This window comes from Pyxicephalus adspersus, chromosome 1, assembly GCF_032062135.1.
Source record: "Pyxicephalus adspersus chromosome 1, UCB_Pads_2.0, whole genome shotgun sequence".
Taxonomy (NCBI): domain Eukaryota; kingdom Metazoa; phylum Chordata; class Amphibia; order Anura; family Pyxicephalidae; genus Pyxicephalus; species Pyxicephalus adspersus.
Genome location: NC_092858.1, coordinates 25,591,710 through 25,615,077, shown reverse-complemented (window position 1 = coordinate 25,615,077; position 23,368 = coordinate 25,591,710). Strand labels below are relative to the sequence as shown.

The window sequence follows — 23,368 nt, the reverse complement described above, 5'->3', positions numbered from 1 at the left end:
ACCTTTATATCTAAAAAACAGAATTCACTTTTAAAAATTCAGGAACTTTTGAGCAATTGCAGTTTTGTCTGAAAACACACCTAAGCTTAAATGAAAATATATAACAATGGTATTGTTCTTTTTCATTTTAGATTCCTTGACAGATTCTGCTTGCAGGATGGGCTACTTCCCATGTGGAAACCTTACCGTATGCCTTCCACGTGCATTTCACTGTGATGGTGTAAAAGACTGCGAGAACGGGGCTGATGAAGATTACTGTGGTAAGCAATTCCTGATTTCATTTATTTCTGGTGGGATTTCAAGAAAATCTTGATACACTCAAGAAGAAAAAGGGCGAATTGATGAAGGTATTGCTGAGGGACCTCAAGTCCCTGTAATGGTATATAAGGAACCACTGAACTATTGGTTAGATGGATACATGAATGTCGAGTAAGGAGAAACTCTGAGAGAGCATGTCTCCTCACAAATGTACAAGATTGATTATCTTCCAGGTGAGTATCCAATATCAGTAGTTTGGGGATAATCCCATTAGGAGCTACAGCAAATTCAAAGTAAAGGAACCTCTGTTCTGTTATGTTATTAAAGCGTTTGTGTCAATGTTTTTTTGAAAAACAGAACAATAGTAAGGTAATGTTGCAATAAAAGTGTATTACTTCATAGTTATATGTTACATTACATATGAACTTTAAAAGTATATAGGACGACAGATCAATAATAAAACATACATGTGAACAAGTGTTATTCAACGATATACTAAATCAGAGTTCATCAAAGAGTTGTACTTAGGAAATCTAAGTGTCTCCGAAAGTTTCCATACGCGTTTCGCCAAATCAATGGCTTCCTCAGGGGATCAAGAGATTTGGGTAGATATAAACTATAGAGAAAGGCATGTAATAAAGAGATTTACTTGGTACAAATGGAATATAATCATATCCTAGTGCAGTAATACATCAAGATGGATGACTTGTTATCATACATATTCAGAAACAGTTATATGTACAGATAAATGGATAAATATTCAAACAATATAAAACATATATAAACCAAAAACATAGCCGTTCTTGTTCATGTATACCTCTAATACTTTCTGATGATTGATTTTCCCAGTTAGTAGATCAGCAAATATAAGGTATAGAGTTAATTAACATATCATAAAGATGTAAAGGTGTAAAAAGGACTTACTGAAAATAAAGGAAGTGAGTCAAAAGTTATGTTGAGGGTGAAAGGAATCGCTGTAATGATGTGAAAGATACCAAAGTAGATATGACGCTGGATCATATGATTGCAAATAAGGATGTAGATAACAAAAATAAGGAAAAAAAATGCAAAATAATGGGTAATATGCATATTGAAAAAATAGAATAAGCTGAGTGAAGGTAAGGCGTGTGGGGGAAAACTTTTACAATTTACTGACGATAAAGTCCTATTGGGTGTTAGTCGTCCTTGAAATAGGCAAGCATATGAATAATAGACCATACAAATTAAAATATGAAGAATTAATAAGGTTACAATGGTAATATAAGGTAATGGTGTAAAGAAGTCTACTTACCTCTCAACAGACTGTTGGGAGAAAGATTAAGGATGTATCCAGAATGGTTAAAGAGGTATGCCACTTGTTGGAAAATCCAATGAATTATAGAGTAATGTAACTAGAAAATCAAAAGTTGAAAATAAAAATAAAAAAGTTGTTTGGATTCATTGGATGTGTATGAGGGATTGGGAGTTTATAGGTGTGATAAAGATGGAGTTAAGTATTCTTACTTGCTATATGCGTCTATATCTGTCGAAGAGATGGACTTTATGGATAGTGTGGGACTTACCAGTCCTGAAGGGATGGTAACTAGAGACGAGGTAAAAATGTGAGGAGTACTAATAAATGAAATACTGGTGCAAAACCAAATAAATTAAATGTTGATAGTGATAAACCTCCCTAGCGGTTCATGTCTTTTCCAGTTATATGTCTAAAAGCGGTACATTGTTTATAATGAAAATTTATTTTACAGTATATTATATTAGTATGAGTATAATAAAGTTTGAAACACAAAATCATGTAAAAATAATACATTAAAATGTGTGTAAAATATATATATATATATATATATATATATATATATATATTTAAAAAATAAATAAATATTATACTCATATTATTATATTATACTGTAAAATAAATGTTCATGAAATACAATGTACTGCTTTTACACATTCAAACCCATTGTATTGCATTCAATACAGTTATTTTGCGCCTGATTTATTAAGCTCTCCATGGCTGGATAGAATACACTTTAACCAGTTAAGCTAGGTGATCAAGCAAACCTGGAATAAATTTCTTCAATGTCATTTGCTATTTGCTAGCAAATGCTTTGAATCCAGGACCAGATCCATCCCAGGTTTGTTGGACCACCCAGCTTCACTGGTGAAAGTGTATTCTCTCCAGCCTTGGAGAGATTTAATTAAATCAGGGCCTTTGTATTGAATGCAATACAAATGGATTTTGAATTTCCCTGTCCGCCCCACCGGCAATGTACACACGCACCAACATCACCGGGAACTCCCCCGGTGACTCATCGTGTGCAGAAGATGCCAGAGGAAGAAGAAAGAAGACAAAGATTGCGGCGATGGACAACGCGGGATGCCGGGGGATCAGGTAAGGCTGTATTTACTATCCTTCCCATAGGTTTACCCACCCCGAGTCACACCTATTACTGCTTTCAGCAATTCACATGTATGTTTTTTATTATTGATCTGTTATCCTCTGTACTTCTATAGTTCAAATGTAATGTAATATGTAACTATGAAGTAATACACTTTTAATGCAACATTACCGTACTATTGCTCTGTCTTTCAAAAAAACATTGACACTAATGCTTCAATAACATACATAGGACCTCCTGGACTGACTGCCGGCGTCTTGCCCTCCATTCCACTTAAACCACCAATGCTATTGAAATTGTCTCATATATCATTTCCCCATATCATCATAGACTAAATCATCACAATTGGTACCCCAGCTACCTCCCTGCTGGCTTTTGCTTTGTTTCCTAAATAATTTTGTTCTATGCAACACTAGAAATACTTCTATTCTACATGGAACAATCTCGACTCTTCCTTATAACAATCCTTTGTGGTGTATCCACATATTCCAGCTTCCCTATCTCTACTATCTACAGTCATTTATATCCAGACTTTTATCTGGCTTCATTATCAAGGTAATTTTTCTCCCCCACATTTGGCGTGAACACCTACAGATGTTTTTATACTCACCATATTACAGTGATGATTAAACTAAAATAATATACAAATATTAAGCCAGCAAAAGCCTGTCTTATTCTTCTTTCCTCCCTATTGTCCATTCTTTTACAACATTTAACCTCAAATTATTGGTTACTGGAAGTTAAAAGAAAATCAAAACAAATCTTGGAAGCAACCTTGGTACAAATTTTCAATTATCCAATAACATGCCAAGAAAGCAATAACATAAAAGAACAGCCAATATACTTTTCTGGTGGTTTATGTCTTGAAATGGTTTTGCTTTGCTGCTTCTTTTCTCAAAGCATAATTTACTGCAGTATTAAGTACCAAAAACAAACAATAATATATGAATAAAAAAAGTCAGAAAAATTCTTGTCTGTTTACCTATACTAAACAATGTGTCACTCACTGTAGTTATGTTGTATATTCTGTAAGTTCAAATATTGTGAAGCTGACATCCATCTGACACCTGTACAAGGTATCACTGCCAGCGAAAAATGCCAATGTTTGTTTCTTCTGCAGTTATGCTTTAAAGCAGCCTAAATGTATCCCCTCTTTTTAAGATGCATTATTATGTCTACCTAAGATAGGCTGCACCTTGAAACCTTGCAAAAATTAAAAAACACCATTTACGTTTACTTCTCCAGAGACCCCAATCCCTACATATGTGGTTTTGAGTTGGTTTTGTCCCATCCTAGAATCCTTTCTTGTCCCGGAGTGGAGGAACCCTTAGACGCCACCATCCTCTTCTGTCTTCTTTTATCTATTGACCCTTTTAAGAAAAACATTTTGGTGATAGGTCTGCTTTAACCCCCTGAGCGGTAACCCCAAGTGTGACTTGGGGTAGAAAAAAGATGCTGGAAGCGATAACCCCGAGTCACACTCAGGGTAGCTAAACCTATGGAAAATGATAGTAAATCGAGTCTTACCTGATCCGGCGGCATCCTCCATTGTTCTTCACGTCTTCTTCTCCAGCTGGCGTTCTCAGCACTTGATGTGTCACCGTGGATTTCCCAGTGACGTTGGTGCGTGTGGACGTTCCATTCAGAGCGGGGTGGGAAATTCAAATCTTTTTGTATTGCATTCAATGAAAAATAACTGTATTAAATGCAATACAGTATATTTAAATGTATAAAAGCAGTACATTGTCTTGCATGAACATTTTTTTTTACAGTATATTATAAAAGTATGAGTATAATATTTATTTCTTTTTAAAATTTAAAATTTTTTTTTTTTTATTTTATTGTTTAATCTATTTAATTTAATATTTTGACATGATTTTGTCTTTCAAATTTTAATAAACTCGTACTATTATATTATACTGTAAAATACATTTTCATGAAAAACAATGTACCGCTTTAAGACATATAAAACTGGACAGAAATGAACTGCTCAGGAGGTTAAGCATGCAATAAATGCACACAATTGGTTTGATTTCCTAAAAGAATATAGACTGTTTACATAGGAAAGTGAATTATCTCAGAGATAATGCCCTGCTGACTTCCACCACCTAATCATTTGCAATGGAATTTTGTTTTTACATTTTTTCGCATGTGATAAAATACAGTACTTTTTGCAAAGTGAACTATCCTTACATTCAATAAACTAGGTGAATTATCCCTTGCAATGTGATAATTAGGGATGAGCAAGCGAGATTTTTAAACTCGAACTTGCGGCGAATTCGGTTGGTGTAAATTCGCAGATCGAGATCAAATTTTCCTAAAAAAATAATTTTTTCCAGAGGTTAATTAACCTCAATGCCCGGGGATTGCACACAAGGAGGTATGCCAGGGCTGCATAAATGAATGCAGCCCTGGGAATCCTGCTGAAATGATTTCCTGGAACTTCCGATGGGTCAGCGAAATCGGTTCGCCGAAATTTTGCGGACCCATCGGAAGTTCTAGGAAACTTTCGCGAGCATGCCAGAGGCATTCTCACTCATCCCTAGTGATAATTCACTTTGGTAAGTGAACAGTCTGAATTCATTTAGCAAATCGGGCTCTGTGTGTCTATGAATGCGTGCAGAAATAATGACGTAAATGTATGAGCAGCTAGACTAAAACTGGGTTCTGTTCTTACTTGGAACCTAATTCATACTTTACACTGTATATAAATCACTCACGTGATAACATTTTTTAGGTATAATATGCAATTCTATGCCAAGCTGTATAAAAGCATCTTTTCCTTTTTATCCAGTGCAATAAAGGCTAGCTGAAATTCTATTTATTACCCTGTCTAGGATACCCTGACCTAATGTTCTTCAGAGTGTTGCTTCATTTTAACAGGTCTGAATAGCAGGTCTCCATTCATATCACACATTCAAAAGTGTACAGAATACTAATGTCCCATCAGTTCTCTCTTCTTAGAGCTGCAAACACCGGTCTGTTCTGGACAAGTGACACGAGTGTTTATCAGTTGAATAATTATGCTATACTAGAGAGGCCAAGGCGAGCACAAAGCTGGCAGTCAATTTAAATAACCATTAGTGAAGTCTTTTGTATAACAGGGCTATGTTTGGCACTCACACTACAAAAAAAAAATGTATAAAACAAGTGTCTCTAGGATGCAACTGATAATTTACAGTTTTACCGTTTAGTGAAAGAACATTCAAATGGGCGGCAGAGCTCCTATTCACATGTCTGAAGCAAAGAGCATGCATTGCTGGCTCCGATTTTGACAGTACACCTCTAACATTGCAAGTATTAGAAATATACTGTACATTGTATACAATATGCTACAATTGAAACAACAAAACACACACAATACAAATAAAAAAAATGGTAACCAGTGCAATGTTTGCATAGCATTTCCATTTCTTTTGTTTGGCATACCTGAGTAAATTGGCAGTGTACCAGGGCTGATACTAGCCTGGAACATACTAGCTACCACAAAACCAGAAAACAAAAGCCTCTGGATATTACCTAGCAGCTGTTGTACCAATAGACAGTCTAAATATACATATATAAGAAAAAATAAACATAAAAAAACAGGTAGAAAAAAGAGATGGATAAGGCATAATGAGATCAGTGCCCATTGTTGACTGGGCTATTTTCCCTCAGAACCAGATCATTCCCCAGACATTACCAGAATGGGGGTATATTAGGTAATGGAAACACTCTCCAAGGCTCCCATACTGCAGGAAACTTTTCCCAAGTGTCATTCAAAATACTAGATAGGCGTTCATTTAAAAATGTGTTGTCTAACCAGGGCAGCATTTCATGATATGGAATAGCTTGCTGTTTCCAGTGTTTGCAATAGTTTGCTTAGCTGCAAAAATAACATGTGCCCTTGGAGCAAATTGGGTTTTAGTAAGATTGAGAAGCCTATATTGTAGGAGAGCCACCCAGAGATCTCTAACCACAGTTTTCTGAAACAGAGTGCATAACAATCTAAACACCCAACCCCAAAATCCAATAACTGAAGTGACATAAGTCTGCTAGAATATACGATTCCATCCCAAACTTTCAGCACCTGCTTTAAATGAATACTTATATGCTGTGGGCGCAATTTGGGAGGAAGCCATGGATGAGCCTTAACATGCACTGGTTGAGATAGATAGAATTCCAGCTGTACCCACACTGGGGCCGATTCACCAGCATAAAGGGAGGTAATCGGACTTATTTGGGCAGCTTGATAATATTTTAGCAAACTTGGCACTCCCAGACCCCCATGGCATTTGTGTGCAAACATGGTTTTTTTGTTGTACTCTGGGTTTCTTATTTTTCCAAATAAAGGAGAAAAACGGCTTTTGCAGAGCCCAGATCATAGAGGTGGGTAATTTTACAGGTAATGTCCTAAAGTAATTCAGTCGTTTCAGAAGTATCATCATCTTCACCGAATTAATTCTACCCAGCCAAGAGATTGGGTGAGAGAACCACCCGGATATAATCGTCTTGAAATGATTAAACAGGGGAGGGTAATTGCTTGTGAACAACATTAATTTTAATCCCCAGATAATCAAAATGATTCTGTGCCCATACAAACTTTAATTTCTCCTGTAACGCCAGCAAATTTTGTGATAGTAAATTTATGTTTAGTGCCATAGATTTTTGTTCATTCACCACTAAACCTAAAATATGTGCATATTCCTTGAGTATGTGGAGTAGATTTGGGAGAGAGACCAATGGCTGGGTGATGGATAATAAAATATTGTCAGCAAAAGGGTTAAGCTTATACTCGTTGCTGCCTATCTCAACCCCATGGACATCTGTATGAGCCCTGATCAATAATGCTAGAGGTTCCAGAGCTAAAATAAATAAAAGCGGCGATAGGGGGCAGCCCTGACGGGTACCTCTACAGATGTTAGAAGTAGATAAATAATAGGATGAGTATCTATTCCTGCCGAGGGTGTGGAATATAGCGCTTGTATCCAGAACACAAACTTTGTCTGAAAACCCCATTTAGAAAGGATATAGAAGAGATATTTCTACGATAGGAAATCAAACGCCTTCTGAATATCTAGTCCCTAACGTACACCAGGAATTTTGCTGTATATATTGTATAATGCTAATCCTCCTTGTGCTATCCAGGGCCTGTCTACCTGGCACAAACCCAACTTGGTCCTTGTGTATAATTGACCCCAGGAATTTGTTCAGTATAGTGGTCAAGAATTTAGTTATTAACTTAATGTCAATATTTAGTAGGGAAATGGGCCAATAAATATGTGGGTCCAGGTGCTTTTTGCCTGGTTTCGGGAGCATTTCTACATGAACCAGGAGGGAGGACATGGGATGTTGGGGATGATCTCTCAAACAATTAAACAAATTTGCTAATCTGGAAGCCAGAATTTCCATAAACTTTTTATAGTATTGGGCGGAAAACCCGTCCGGACCCGGGGTTTTGTTACGCTTTTAATTGCCGCCATAACCTCTTCTGTGGTGATTTCAGCCTCCATTAATTCTATCATATGAGTATTTAGTACCAGAAGGGTTATGGTAGAGAAGAGTTTCTGTTCTATGGGCGTCCAAATCTAACTGGGTCCCATATAATTTAGAAAGTATTTTCTTAAATTTTGCACAAATGGCTGCTGGATTGGCTGTAATATTGCCATTGGGAAGTTTGAGCTTCACCAGAGTTGTAGAGGAAGATCTGGGACCTAACACCTTGGCTAGCTTGGGACCTGGCATACAGTATTTGTCTTTACTTTTGGACCATCCGATCTGTTTCTCCACTTGGTGATCCAACAAAGCATTTAAGTCTATCCTGGTCTGTTGCACATCTACTCCCAGTTGTTTAGAAGGGTTGCATTTTAATTTCTTGGGATTCTCCAGTCTTTCTGTGAGTTCTTTAATTTTCATATTTCTCTCCTTTTTCTGGCGCAAGACCATTTGAATTAGAAAACCCCTCATAGTCGCCTTATGGGTGTCCCACAGAGTTACTGGCGAAGTCACAGAAGAACTGTTAACAGTTCAGTGGACTGGGTTATCAATGAGGCACATTCTATCAAAACGGGGCAGTGGTCCGACCAAGGGGTGGTCAAAATTTTTGTTCTTCACACCAAGGGGTGAAACGGTAACCTAGCAAAGAAGTAGCCAATATGGGTTAGACTCCCGTACAATGAGGAATAGAATGTGTAATCCTTCATTCTGGGGTTGGTCTCTCTCCAAACATCTAACATACAATCTTGTGAAAGTAATTCCGAGAAATTTTGGGACTGAGAAGATAGTAATTTGGTACCTTTTGTATCAGAATGATCTAGCTTAGGATCCAATGTCAGATTGGTGCCCCCATCATCAATAACATACCTTTCACATGTTTATTAACAACAGAGAATAAATGAGTGTGAAATCGAACTTATGGTGTTTGGGTCCATAGTAAGTCACCAAAGTGATTTCAGCATCATAGATTTTCTTCTGCAGTGGTAGGTAGCAGCCAGTAGGGCTGTCACCTCCAACTCATGCGGAAATTTGTCATGCCTGTTGGCAGGACTAGTAGCAGGGGGCACCAGTACCCCCACGTGTGAGCAGCTTTAAACCAAAAATAGGTCTACACAATATACTAACCCCTTGCAGTAAGTTTCCCAGCTGGGTTAGAAGATTCATAAACATTCAAACAGAAACATAATGAATCAGTAAATATTGAGAATGTAGAGGAATTTTGATATGCTTACAGTGTCCACGGGACCCATCACATAAGTAAAAACCCTCAAATGTGCAAAAATGCACAGGAATAAAACCAGCTCTAAAATGGAAAAAGAGGAAAACACAGCAAAAAAATGTAGACGACATTAACTCACTTCAACCTTTAGCGAAGGGGATCCTCCCTGGTGTGCAGGTGATCTTTTAGCTGGTGAGCGCTTGTCCCTCACGACTTTTTCCCATAGAGGTGACACGAGGAGAAAGCTGCGGGCGAGGTGAAGGCCGGGCAGGGGAAGCTGAATCGGGAAGACACAACTTTGATGCTCAAAAAAAACTGTGCTTCTGGTGTATAGACCGCATGCTGTTGTTTGTTGTAGCTAAAATGGAGCTTAAAGGGGAACCCCACCGATATCTGATTTCTTGTTGTTGCAGAATATTGAGAAACGGCTTCAGGGCCTTCCTTTTCTGAATGCTTTGAGGTGCCAGATCTGCCAATATTTGGTAGGGATGTGATTGGAAAGCTAGGTCTTTTATTCTAGGTAGCTTTCATTACTTACTCCTACGTTTTATAGAAGTTAGGTCGCACAATTATATCTCTGGGGGGTCCCTCTAGCTTCTTAGGGGCCCAGTGTGCAATGGATGTAATCAAATTCCAAAGTATCAGGGGGAAGGTGGGGAAGCATTTCTTGCAGCATCGCCAAAGTAAAGCCACGTAAGTCCACAATAGACTGAGGAATCCCTCTAATATGGAAATTGCTTGCTCACGAGCATCAATCACTGTAACAGTGTCATCCATTTTAGTCTCCAGATCATTAATTCTTGACCCCAGATCTCTAATCTGAGGCTACGAGACAACTTATCAGTAGCCTGAAGTAGCTCTTGCTGTAATTACTGTTAAAATTTCCCCAGCAATGCTGCATCTCTGCAGGCTGGATTAGGCTGTGTACTAGGCAAGGATAAGGAGGATCCGTCACTAGAATTCCCATCAGCAAGCAGCTGAATAGCAGGGAATGACTCCTGATACTCCTCATACTCCTGATACTCAGCTGCATCACTTACATCCGCCATCTTAGGTTGAGACTTTGTGGTTGGAGTTGCAGTGACCCACCGCAGAGAGTTTTTTCCCATACGGAGCTGAACAGGGAGTAGAGGGAGTCCCATGGATCAACTGAGCGCCATAGACCAGCTAATACTGTCCGTGCTCGTAGGTGCACATACGGGAGTTGCGGAGCCCGAACACCGCCATCTTAATTGGCCGCTCGCGAGCGCCCCCCTTCCCCCCAGCTCATGAGTTTTTAAAAGCTTAGCAGAAGGTAAACACCAGCAATAATAAAAATACAAAATGCAGCAAGAACATTTTAATTTTAAGTGTATTTATGATGTATTTATGATGATGATGTATGACCATATTTTTGTATCTGCATATATTCATTGCCGAACAATTTAGCAATATTATCCAATATACTCAAGTATAAACCAAGATATTTTTCTCTCAAAATGCCATTACAAAAAGAATCTCAGTTTTTATTCAAGTCACACCAGTATATGGTGCTGCATCTTCATGTAAAGTGTGTGACAAACTCTTGCTGTAGGAGACAAGAGACATAAGTTTGTTACATAATCCATGTGTTGACACTATGACCATACTCAAGAGATCATTTTAGAGGAAGTGACCGATCATAACAAACTCAAAAGTACAAAGTACTTTAAGTTGTGAAACGGTGGAAAAAAGATATACAGGCTGAGTTCATGTGAATATCATTTTATTCCACTTTAAATAAATATTTTAAAAACATACTATTCTATTGATTACTGTTTTAGCTGCAAATTGTACCCTAGGTTTATATTCCACTCAAAGCATTTTTCTGTATTTTCAGGTAAAATGAAGTAACTTTAATATTTAGATCCGTTTATTTTTAAGGTAATAGGGGATGTAGTTTATAGTTTTAATGCTACAGTATATTCTTCCTGCATTTATTTTTACAATGAGAACATTTTTCTATTTGTTATATATATATATATATATATATATATATATATATATAAACATTTGAAGTGCTTTTCTCTACCACAGATACCAAGATTGTATGGCAGCTCTACTCCTTCCTAGTCCTAGTTTTTTTTTCACATCCCCAGAATATTTTGGGGGTAATAAATGAATTCATGTACATTCTCAAACAAACTTTGCCAGTACTGCCAACAGATAGTTTATACCTCAGAAGTACATTATGTGAGATTCTCTCTTTTGGCTTTATCGGATGTACAGCCAATTGAACCAAATCATAAAGAGTCATGTGGAACGTACACTGCGTAACAGATGAGCATCGTAATGGATATAGTAATCTGTCCTTGTACATCCCCTGTTTATTATTAACTAAAGAAAAAAGAAAAATTGCCTGCGAACCACTCAGCAATGATTATGCTACAACCATTATTTTTTTAACTCTGCAGGCAAATTACGGAATTCAAAGAGAGCCAGGAATATCACATTTTTTTCTGGAAATGTCATCAGCTTCACCAATGTACTGAATGGCAGAGCATTTCAAATTACTTTGTCCGGTTCTCTTTACATGCCAGTGAAGTTTACTCATCATGAACTCATTACAATTACAGGAATACATTTTAAACCATCACTATTTTAGCCAAATTTCTATTATAAGCAACTTCATGTATATGGATAAATATCAGGGACATCAGGGAGTGTTTAAATTTTAAATAGGAACTAAACTCAAAAGTCCCCCAAAACAAAACAAAAAACTCACTTACCTTCAATTCTGCAGAGCAGTCAATCAGTCCGGAGGTCTCACCCATCGGGTCCCGCGTCATCCCAGCATCCGTCTTTGGGCCAGCGCTGCAGGTGGCGCCATCTTACCCTCTTCTTCTGGGTTCTTCTTCCTACGCCACCCGACCCAAGCACAAGATTGAGTGATGTAGAAGGGAAAAAAACTTGCCGATCTTACTGCACATGCGTAAGAATGGCAATTTATTTCCCTTTGGATGAAAACGCTCCTCCTGTGCATGCCAAAGAAGCACCCAAGAGCCTCCCGGGATGTGTGACGTAGGTATCCCGAGAGGCTCTGCGTTCCCGATTACGGAGCAGTGCTGCACCCTTTTTGTTAAAAAAAAAAAAAAAAAAAGGGTGTTGCACTGAAGAAAAACAGAATTTTTACTTAACATAAAAAAGGGTTGTCTACCCCTTTATGTAAAGTGAAAATTCTGAGTTTAGGTACGCATTAAAGCTGCTGTCCATAGAACAATTATTATCTCTGAAAACAGTATTTATTTTGTTGATAATGCAGAACAAGCTTTTAGTTCTATACTAGGGGTGCCCACACTTTCTTGGCCAGCAAGCTACTTTTAAAATGACCAAGTCAAAATGATCTAATATCAATAAAAACTTGGACATAAAAACTCCGGTGTGCAATAGAGTTCATTTTGAAAGACAGGGCTTTGCAATCTACTCGTGTTGTCTTTGTGATCTACCGGTAGATCGCGATCCACCTGTTGGGCACCCCTGTTCTAGACTATCTGAAACTGAGCTATATATATGTCTTATATGCTAGCATAGAGCAGTTTTAGGTGACAATGATCCAGGTGAACTTCAAACTACCCTTTACAATATCACTTAAATTATCGATAAAACAGCTGGTATTATTTTGTTGTTTATATAAAACATTTATCCTTTGCCTTTAAATATGCAAAACTGTCATGCCGAAAAGATTTACGGTCCTAAGGACACCATTGTACAAACAGCAGAAACACCAATTTGAAGTTTTGCCTAGCATGCATCTACTTATACTGTGTTCTTAGAGCAAGCCTAAAACAACCTTGGTAAGACTTTGTAAATGAGATGGTGGGAAGAAATGAAGTTCAGGAATTTAAAAGACAGAAGACAAAGTGACTTGGTGACTTTGCCTTCTGTTTTCATGAATTTTACACTGCATCTGTGGTTTTCACTTCAAACACCCTTCCTTTTTTTACAAGGTCTGTTTGCTGTAAATAGTGCATTTCTATCACAGGCATTGCAGATCTCTAAAAGTGCTTGCATATACCTGTGACATCCACCTATGTTTATGCAGAACCTAACTCTTTTGTGACAGGCAAAACTTTGGAACAACTAGATATACCTTAACCTTGTCCTCACTTAAATATCTAGCAGTCTATCAATAAACAGTGATAACCAAATGAAAACAAACTTGGGTCAGGGCTTATCAGAAAGCTCTAATAACACCATGGATCTGATTTATTAAAGCTTTCCAAGACTGAAGAGGATACACTTTCACCGTTAATGCTGGGTGATCCAGCAAACCTGGAAAAGATTCCCTAAGTCATTTGCTATTTGTTAGCAAATGTTTTCAATGCTGGAACAGATCCATTCCAGGTTTGTTGGGTCACCCAGCTTCAGTGATGAAAGTGTATCCTCTCTGGGCTGGAGAGCTTTAATAAATCAGGCCACATAAGAGGTGTATTTGGTGTAAGGTAGTTTGTAGCAACATTAAGAATATTTTTGATGGCATAAAAAGTCAGACATTTGCTTTTGGGAGGCTTTTGTGTTGTAATGCTTAAAATTCACCAGTGAACAAACTTAATGTAGAAGACTTACACTTAGATCATATATATATAAAAACAATCCTTTCTGCTCTCCAGAAAACAATAGGATAAATGCAAAAATTCCTTCTTTACAGGAATCATAAAGGATGTAGAGGTACCTGGAGGTGCCTTCTGTACTTCATATATACCAGTCTAACTCTGTGGCCCTGATTTATAAAAGTTCTCCAAGGCTGGAGAGAATACACTTTCACCAGTGAAGCTGGGTGATCCAGCAAACCTGGAATGGATCTGGTCCAGGATTGAAAACATTTGCTAACAAATAGCTAACAAATTGCTTGATTTTAGGAAATCCATTCCAGGTTTGCTCAATTACTCAGCTTCACTGATGAAAATGTATTCTCTCCAGCCTTGGAGAACTGTAATAAATCAGGGCCTGTATGTCAACTAATAGTTTTGCTTTAAGATGCACCTAAAGGACAAAGAAATGAACAATCTTCATTTATGCATTTAAGAGTTATTGAATAATTTCTATTTTTCTTGAGATGCTCTCCAGTGAAACCTTTTGAATCCCACTGAAAAAATGCATGAAAAACCCCTGTAAAACAAACAAAATTGCAAGCAATGCATGAAAGTTAGATTGAAACTGGCGTACAGTTAAATGTTACTATAAAGTACAGTCTGGTATAGCATCCAATAAAATCCTGCTGAAGAAGACCATATTGAGCAGCACCCTAGTGCAAAAAATATAGGAACCTCTGGGCAAACTTGACCTGTGCACAACTGTGACAAAGTAATAGATATCAGATGAGCAATTTCTTTTTTTCATTTCACCTAATTTGACCTTTGTTTGTGCACAGTGTGCTATTTTTATTTTTGGCTTGTTATTCCTATTTAGTACTAGTCTTCCAATGGTGTTGACAAGTTACACATATGTTTTCATATTCTTACTTTGCAGGAGACAACAATGGATGGGCAAATATGTTTGATGAAGTGCATAGCAAAGCAAATGAGATCACAGAGCCCCAAGAATGCTGTAAGTAACAAAGGCTGAACCTTCTATAATCTTCTTTCTCTGCTGCAAGAATTATTTTACCTTGTAGATACAAAAGTCAGTAAAAAAATAAATTGCCATTATTCAAGCAACCAGTCAAATGAAATCTGCATGAAATCTGTCATGACAAATTACTTATGCAGATTTCAGACCAAGGCACAACCTTACCCTGTACAAAATGTCCCTGCTCGATGTGAAAGTTCCAAATGATTTCACATAGAACTATTTCAATCATTAAAACAGTCCCGCTTAAATTCTCTTTAACCCAATGTGGATTAAACGTAGTTATACTGTGTATTCATGAACCAGTCCCTATCATGAAGGCGGCTATTTATGAGTAAATCTATTTTTATTTTGCATTTCAAAAAGTAAATTCCAACAGTACAATCATATGAAAGAACAATATGAAAATAGTAAGAAACACATGATAATAAACAATAATAATACAGGGGTCTGGGATACTACGGGTGGGCACACAGGAGGTGGGGATACCTGGGATTCATAGTCTAAAAGAGAACCATGGAATCAGAGCTTTAGTTTGTTAAAGGTGACATTTTAAAGCGTACCTAAACTCAGAAATTTCACTTTACATAAAAGTGTAGACAATCTTTTCATGTAAGGTAAAAAATCTGTTTGTTTTTTTTTTTAAGTGCTAATCCCCTTTTTTTTTAAAAAAAAAAAAAAAAGGGTGCAGCACCGCCCCCAGGGGCATCGAGAATAAATGGGAGCACAAAGCCTCCCGGGATACCTAGGTCACGCATCCCGGGAGGCTCTTGGGTGCTCCTTCTGCGCATGCCTGAGCATCTCAAGCATGCGCAGAAGGAGCCTTTTAGCGCAAAGAGAAACATTTACTGAACTCACGTATCAGCAGTGACATCAGCAAAATTTTATTTACATTCTACATCACCCAGTTTCACGCCTTGGTCGAGTGATGTAGGAAGAAGAACCTAGAAGAAGAGAAGATGGTGGCGCCCGGAGCACTGGCTCCGGGACAGATGCCGGGATTACGTGGGACCCAATGCAAGACACTTTCAGATGGATCGGACTGCCCTGCGGGATTGAAGGTAAGTGTATTTTTTATTTCCTCTTTAACATATTTGAAGATAGCATATAGCCTAGCAGTGTGCACTAGTGAAATTATGGTATGGTATGGTATGAGGTATGTTAAAGAGGAACTATACTCATTGGTGGGTGGTGAGCTTCTGCCATAATCTAAAAGTATGCACAATATACCTGTTGATTATGGCACAGACTTACCTGGGTGTTTACCCTTCAGGGATGATAGGACCCCAGGAAGCCAGAATCAGAGTTTTTTTTTTATAAAATGAAAGTATACTTTTTTCTACTTTTGAGAGAAAGTTTCCTATTGACTACAATTCACCTATTGCTGAATCACAGAAAAGATCTATTTAGCAACTAAAGACCTCACATGCTACATTTTTGTTGTAAGATGGTTGAAGTAATCTGACCCAATGGTCAGGGTTTTTGACCAGTATTGTGAATACTGAAAGGGGAGGTGATTCTGAATCTCAGTATGCACCTGTGCTACCTTTTTGAGCATTCCTGCATCACTCCATGGCCAATGCTGGAAATGAAAAATAAAATGCCAAAGATACTATACATATTTAGGAGCATAGTCCCCAGATGAATAAAATTGCACAAAGCAGACATTCAGAATGGACCAGTCTGCTGGACTATTTTTTATTGCATTTTTTTTAAATTGCATGACCAATCTGATCAGCAAAAAACAATTTGAAACTCCTATTCCAACAATGTATACAATTTATTATTATTATTCAGTCAAGTAGACTTAACCTTAAAAAGAATTGAACAGTTAGACTGAAATAAGTATCCTGCCCCACACACTTATATTTTAATGAACTATTCTATTAATAGTATTATATGTACTGGTACAGAGCCAAAGTAATTTAGTACCAACATTCTGAATTCTCCTCCATGAAATGGAAACCCATATGTTGAAATACATATATGTACAAAGTATATGAGGAAAGAAGTTTTTAAACCATCAGTGCACACCCATATGTTTTACATTAAAGCATAATTGTGTCTTTGGTACAATTGCACTAATATTGTAGTCCCTCCTGTCAATGCTTCCTATTAGTATTTAGAACTTATCTAAATGCTTTTCCCTAACCACATACATTTAGGATTTCTCTCTAATTATAGTAGATTGTACCATTATTCAACTGTTAGCCATCATCTTTAGACCAGTTAGATCCCACATCTGTTAAGAATTAAGTTTACTATTAAGGTTAGGGCAAATTCTACTTTTTTAAATTTATTTATTAATATGTGCATGTAAATATTTCCCAGGATTCGGTTCCCTATGTCCCTCTTTCCTTAGCCGGTGTAAGAAGACAATCACTATAAGCACCATCAGACTATCCTTGTAGATCAGATGTAGTTGAAAACTTGAGCCCTATTCTTTAAATTAAGGGAGCAATAATCCATAGCCACCTATGCTTTTTCAACTTACTAAGGTTACCCATTATTAGTATTATTAAACAGGATTTATTTAGCGCCAACATATTACGCAGTACTGTACATTAAATAGGGGTTGAAAATGACAGACAAATACAGACAGGGACACAGCCATTGTGTAAATTGTGGTTGCAATGGGGTACTGTTTTTTTCCAAGTCAATTACGCAATTTTTAATAATTATTTATTATTGAGTAATTCCTATAATCCAAATCCTGCATTATTCCCAAAGAACAATTACATTTGCTAGTAGGCAAAAAAAAGTGCAAGCACCAGTGCTTCTGCTATCATTTCATTGACTCTGCTTTGCTGGCACCATCTGCTGCGCACTGTATAAAAGTAATAGGATGTCCAAAAAAATGACACAGCTTTACTTATTTCACCCTACTTATGGGTAGTAATCATGTCTGGAGAAATTGAAGCTTAGAAGTAAAAAAACTTTTAAGTCCTTTTATACTACAGTATAAATGTTTGTACTTTGAATAGACAGCATGTCAGAGCAAAGAAGTTGTTAAACATAGGTTAAAATTTACTTACCCCCTCTAAGAATACATGGTCTGTCTGCTGGGATTTGCAGGGTCTTATCAAAGCAGGGAATAAATTTACAGCTGGAATATCTAGGGGCCAATTCTTACCAGCAACTTTATAGCAGAGCTTAGTAGCGGCTACAAATCTCACTGATTATTTTCTTCAGTAGTCCTCTATGCAGCTCTGAATTGTAGTGTGCCTTGGTAAACAGTAGCTGTATTGGATAGTATGAGATATATACTGAAGCTGGCAACAATTCCTGCAACTTTTATTAATGCAATTTCCCTATTTCTAGAAAAAGTTTTGCTTAGGTAAGCAGTTTACTAATTGCTACAAATTTGTTGACACAAGATTCCAATTTATGTGGGGTTTTTAGGCAAATTTTAAGACTGAGTACACAGACCAGTAGTATTTTACAGAGGCATTTACTGCCTCACTACATCTGCTCTCAAACACTATGAAATAATTTTAGCCTAGCAAGGCAATTCCTTTTTCTTTGTATTGGATCCGTTTGTAAAATTGTCTGCAAATCCAGCTCTCATGTGTATTTTAGCATTTGCAAGCAGCACTAATGCAAGCCTATGGAGTCAGTAGGGGCAGCAAGACAGGTAACATCCCCAACCCCCAAGCCACCTCCTACCACCTGTCAAATAAGGAATAACAAACAGACCCATTCTGTCTAAAGTTATGCAGTTTTTGCAGGTGGTTTTAAGTGGTTAAAACAGTTCACAATTGCTTGCAAAAACACTAGTCTGAACTTAGCCTAAAAGTCCAATTTTTCTGCAATTGGGTTCTTTCATGATTTTGCAGATAGCAAGGTAATCTTTGGAAGACTGAGGCTTGTTTGAGCAACATAGCTTTGGTAACAGCATCCAATTTTGTTAATCATTTACCTTAAATTACTGAAAAAGAAAAAACATTTTTGTCTTTAAAGTTTTTTGCACCTCACCCTCGCACAAAGATATTTATTACAGGGGCTTATGACAGCAATCAGCTGAGCCTTTATTTGACACTAATCAGAGCTGCTTTTCCTACTCTCTGTTTGCTCTCCTGACAGGTCACCCTCTATACAATATTCCTAAGACGTAAGAACATCTACATAGGTTTCTACATGAATATATAAATGTCCATGCAACAATCTAAATGCATAATGCTCCATGCAATAAACCTCAATGCTGCTGTATATGTTACTGACATCCAACATACATTTCTGTATGTAGACTGTTGAGTAACATGCTGTATCAATGTTAAATCTTGTAGAGCTAGATCGAAAGCTTGGAGCAGAACCACAAATGAAGCTAGTTCCAGTGTAAAATTGATTACAGCACTAATGAGTGTGTAAAGGAACATGGCAGACCTCCTTGAGCACAGAGAAGCTTCCAAACACAGTATGCAATCAGTGCCAAAATATACCTAATACATGTATACACCCAGAGAGCTTGCCTAAAATCTTTATACCCAGATTATTGAATGGCACCTTGCTGATAATGATGGTAGATGCAGTGCAGGCTTTATAATGTGTAAATAAAAAGTTTAGATTACAAAAGTCTATTAAATAGTATAATGAGTTTGGTAAAATTGGTGAATTGATTAAACTGTCCTGCACAGTGATGCCAATTTAGTCACAAAGCTATAAAAAAATAATTTTACTCTTCCATCCCAACGTTTTGATTTCTGCATAAGCCTCATTGTCCTTTTGGGACCCTGTACATACGTAATTCTGCATACGTAGTATGTTCACCCCTAGTTAAGCATACTTACATCACATCATTTTCCATGTAACTATGCCCAAAAGCTCATAGCTAAGCCATCAAGGAAAATGATCGATAAAAACAATTTCATACGCATAAGTGGATGTTTCATATTTTTGTTCACAGATTGCATTCATTGCTTACATCCTGCTGTTCGTAAAACAAATGGATGGCGTTAGGGGTAAACATTCTAATCACAAAGTGTTTTGGTAAGTTTATAGATCTTCTGTTATTCATTTACACTACAGCCAACTGAATATACACAAAATAATATTTTACATATTTTTCAGAACATTAACATTTTACATTTTTTTTTGAGCCTATATTTATTGCTCAAAGGCAATGCAGTTTCCTGGGAAATCAATTTCTTCAGCTAGGTAGAGCTTTGCTATTTATGAGGGACCTGAAATAGCAATGTTCTTAGCCAACCATGTGTAAAAATAATTTTTGCAGGAAACAAATAATGTTCAAGCTCCTTCTCTTAGTTTTGTGCTGTTTTCAGTAATTAAAGGTTCACCTAATACTGTTCCTGCTGGAGTATAGCAGCATGCTGAATTCCCCATTTACTGTATTCTTGTTAAACACACTGAATAAAATAACTGAATCATTTCAGCTTTTTAAATCACTTTGGGACCTATGGTGAGACCACGGAGATAGATGAGGAGGGGAGCGTTATTTTATTATTCCCAGTAAATACAGTTCTTGTCTGCAGGAAAATTACGCATTGATGGAGCACCTGATGTGTGTTTGTCATGAATCACTTACCCCTAAATTTCAACTTCTTGTTTCCAACTGCTACTGTTTAAAGTACCTCCCACATACACATAAAAACAGTGCCCTTGTTAAAGTGTCGTGGGTTCCATTGCATTACCTCCTAAAAGCTCTTCCACCTTTTTGTCCTCCAGTGGTTGTTTCTCATTGCACCATTCTCTGCAAGTATTCTTTCTAGTCCAGGGCAGCCTCCCCCAGGGGAGGGGGCCTTGGTCATCTGAAAGTTGGTATTATTGATCATTGATTAATACTGATAGGCATCATTGAATCCAAAAAAATGGTACGAAATCTTTGTAGACAGCCCTTAAAGATAGAGTGAGTATTGCAGCCTGAGCTGCTTTTTTTAATCAAAGACTGGACATTGGAAACTGGAGAAAGGCTAAGTAGCAAAGTATGGATAAAGTTGACAGCCCTAAAACCATAACCTTCACTGTTCACCTTAAATTACTAATGCCAGGTCACATATTAGGCCTGATTTGTTAAAGTTCTCCAAGGCTGGAGAGGATACACTTTCAGCAGGTAGGCTGGGTGATGCAGCAAACCTGGAATGGATCTGTCCAGGCTTCAAAACATTTGCTACCAAAGTACCAAAATCTGTTCCAGGCTTTCTGGATCACCCAGCTTCACTGATGAAAATGTATCCTCCTCAGCCTTGGAGAGCTTTAATAAATTGGGCTTATTATATCACAAGTTGAAAGCCATGGTACATCTTGTGGTCTTATAGTAAGGTACTGGTATAACAACCTGATGTCTCTGATACCAGGATATACAAGTGCCAGTTTGCTGTACCTTATAAATGTGCAGCTTGAGAAAAAGTTGCATAAGGAATGCTGTTCTAATTTGAGTGTACTTAAACAGTTTCTAGAAGGCCCAAACGTTTAGAAATCAGTTCTTTATTTTAAAAATGCATGTTCCTACAGATGCACGAAGCTTCATGGATAACTCTTATACAAACTTTCACACAAGTCAGCATTTCACATCCTGGGCAACTCTCGCAGAGCTGTCCAGCAGATGGTAATAGTTAGTTAACTGTAGCATTTAATGGTTCTGACCAAATGCAATAAAAGCCAATCCCTAATTAAATGCAGAAAAAAAAGATGAGGATTAGAGCAAAATGCTCATATCCCTAATGTGATGGGACTTTTTCTGATCTTCTGCTAATATAAAAAGTCCTGAATCAGCCTGCCATGTTCACTTCTGTGCTGCAAAAATTGGACTGCCTCACAAATGTGACTGAAATCCTTGTCAGTTTCTGGATTTACGTTTTTCAACAAATCTATTATATCATGAGCAGTCCACCTGATATTTAACTCTTCCCATGCTGGATTGTGTTCCATATTGGATTAAAACATAACTGATACCTGCCATCTTCACCAATTTTTCTGCCAATTACCATATTCCTATATTGGGGATAGATATATTATATTTTTGCAGTGTACCATAAATCCTAACAAAGCAGTTGTTGTTGCGAATGGCGCTGAATTCTGCCCCCCACTTTTTGTTGCTGTGATTATGAAAGATCTCCTTTGACTCTCCTACATAGGTATTCTATATTGAAGTCTTTTGGGGGGATCAATTGTAGTTGGTACAACAAATGTATATTATATCTATGATTTTTATTGAATTACCATTTTAGTGTATAAACTAGTGTATGTTATTAAAAAGTATTGATCTTTTATTATATGTTTGTCTAATTGTTGGTACTGCCACCCCTGAAAAAGTCCCAATACATTTAGGATATAAGCATGTTGCTCTCATCCTCTTCTTTTTATTACTGTGTCATTAAGTATGGTTAGACTCCTCTCGCTGTGTGATATTTGTTTTAGCTACCCCCTATTTAAATTTGGAAGATATAAAGTTATAGAAAAAAGACCAGGGGTTTTAAGTGGCTTTTTCATAAACATTGTATTTAGATATTACAACATATGATTTACACAGATTAGTACATTTATACAGTCATGGTTACCCACTTCCATTAAACATCATGTGGTTGGGGTAATCAAACTAGACAAAATAAATAATTAATTGCATTGTGGAGTAGACGTTTTATCACATCAATAAATTACCGTGTTAGGAAACACTCTTTGGGCCTACAATCCCAGACTGTGCCCCACCGCAGGAGGGCGTGCTCGGCCTTATTAGTACTTGTACTGTTTATGTGTGGGCTCCTGGTCAGCTGCTGGCCCATCCCCAGACACCATCCCCAGCGCACTAAGTCCTGAATTGGTAATTGGTAAATGATGCTTCTTTTCAAACAATACTTGTGTTCATCACAATGGCTATGAGCATCCACATCCAAAGGTTTTTCTAGCGTATTTAATGATTTTCTTTAAAATGGTAGAAAGAGAAAATTCTCATTTGTTACTTTGTTAATGTTATTAGCAGTTGTGCATAGGCTGTTTATTAGACAATAATACCTGTTAGATAAAATAAATAAGTTACATATCAGAAAAAAAACAGTATTTATGTTTTGCATGTTTATTTCCTTGTGTCAGTGAATATGATGATTGTCTATTGCTTCCAGGCCTTTACCAGTTCCCAGACATTTGTGAGTGCAAAGACACAGAACTTGAGTGTGTAGATGGCAATTTGCAAGCAGTCCCGCACGTGTCAAGCAATGTAACTCTTTTGTAAGTAGCTGTCTAATTCCCTCTGATTCCTACTACCTTGTTATTAACTTAAACATTTATCAGTGACAACTCTCACTACAATCTGTCCAGACATATTCTGCCCACCAGCACTTCCCCTCCCTACAACATGCACATAAATTAATAACAGGCAATTTTATGTTTGCTCTGGGTCATTGACAAGTTCTATTGATCTGGAAATATCTGAATTAGACTTGTCACTTGCGTAAAAGGTATTGTGCTACAAAAACACAATAGT

General features: G+C 37.3%; 1 protein-coding gene across 1 annotated transcript in view; it reads left to right on the top strand.

The window, feature by feature from the left end:
- RXFP2 (relaxin family peptide receptor 2) overlaps positions 1-23,368 on the top strand; it is a 139,727-nt gene that overhangs the window by 78,509 nt on the left and 37,850 nt on the right. The window contains exons 2-4 of the mRNA XM_072398662.1: positions 132-260; positions 14,836-14,913; positions 23,007-23,112. Coding sequence (XP_072254763.1) covers positions 132-260; positions 14,836-14,913; positions 23,007-23,112 — 313 coding nt within the window. The remainder of the gene's footprint in view (positions 1-131; positions 261-14,835; positions 14,914-23,006; positions 23,113-23,368) is intronic.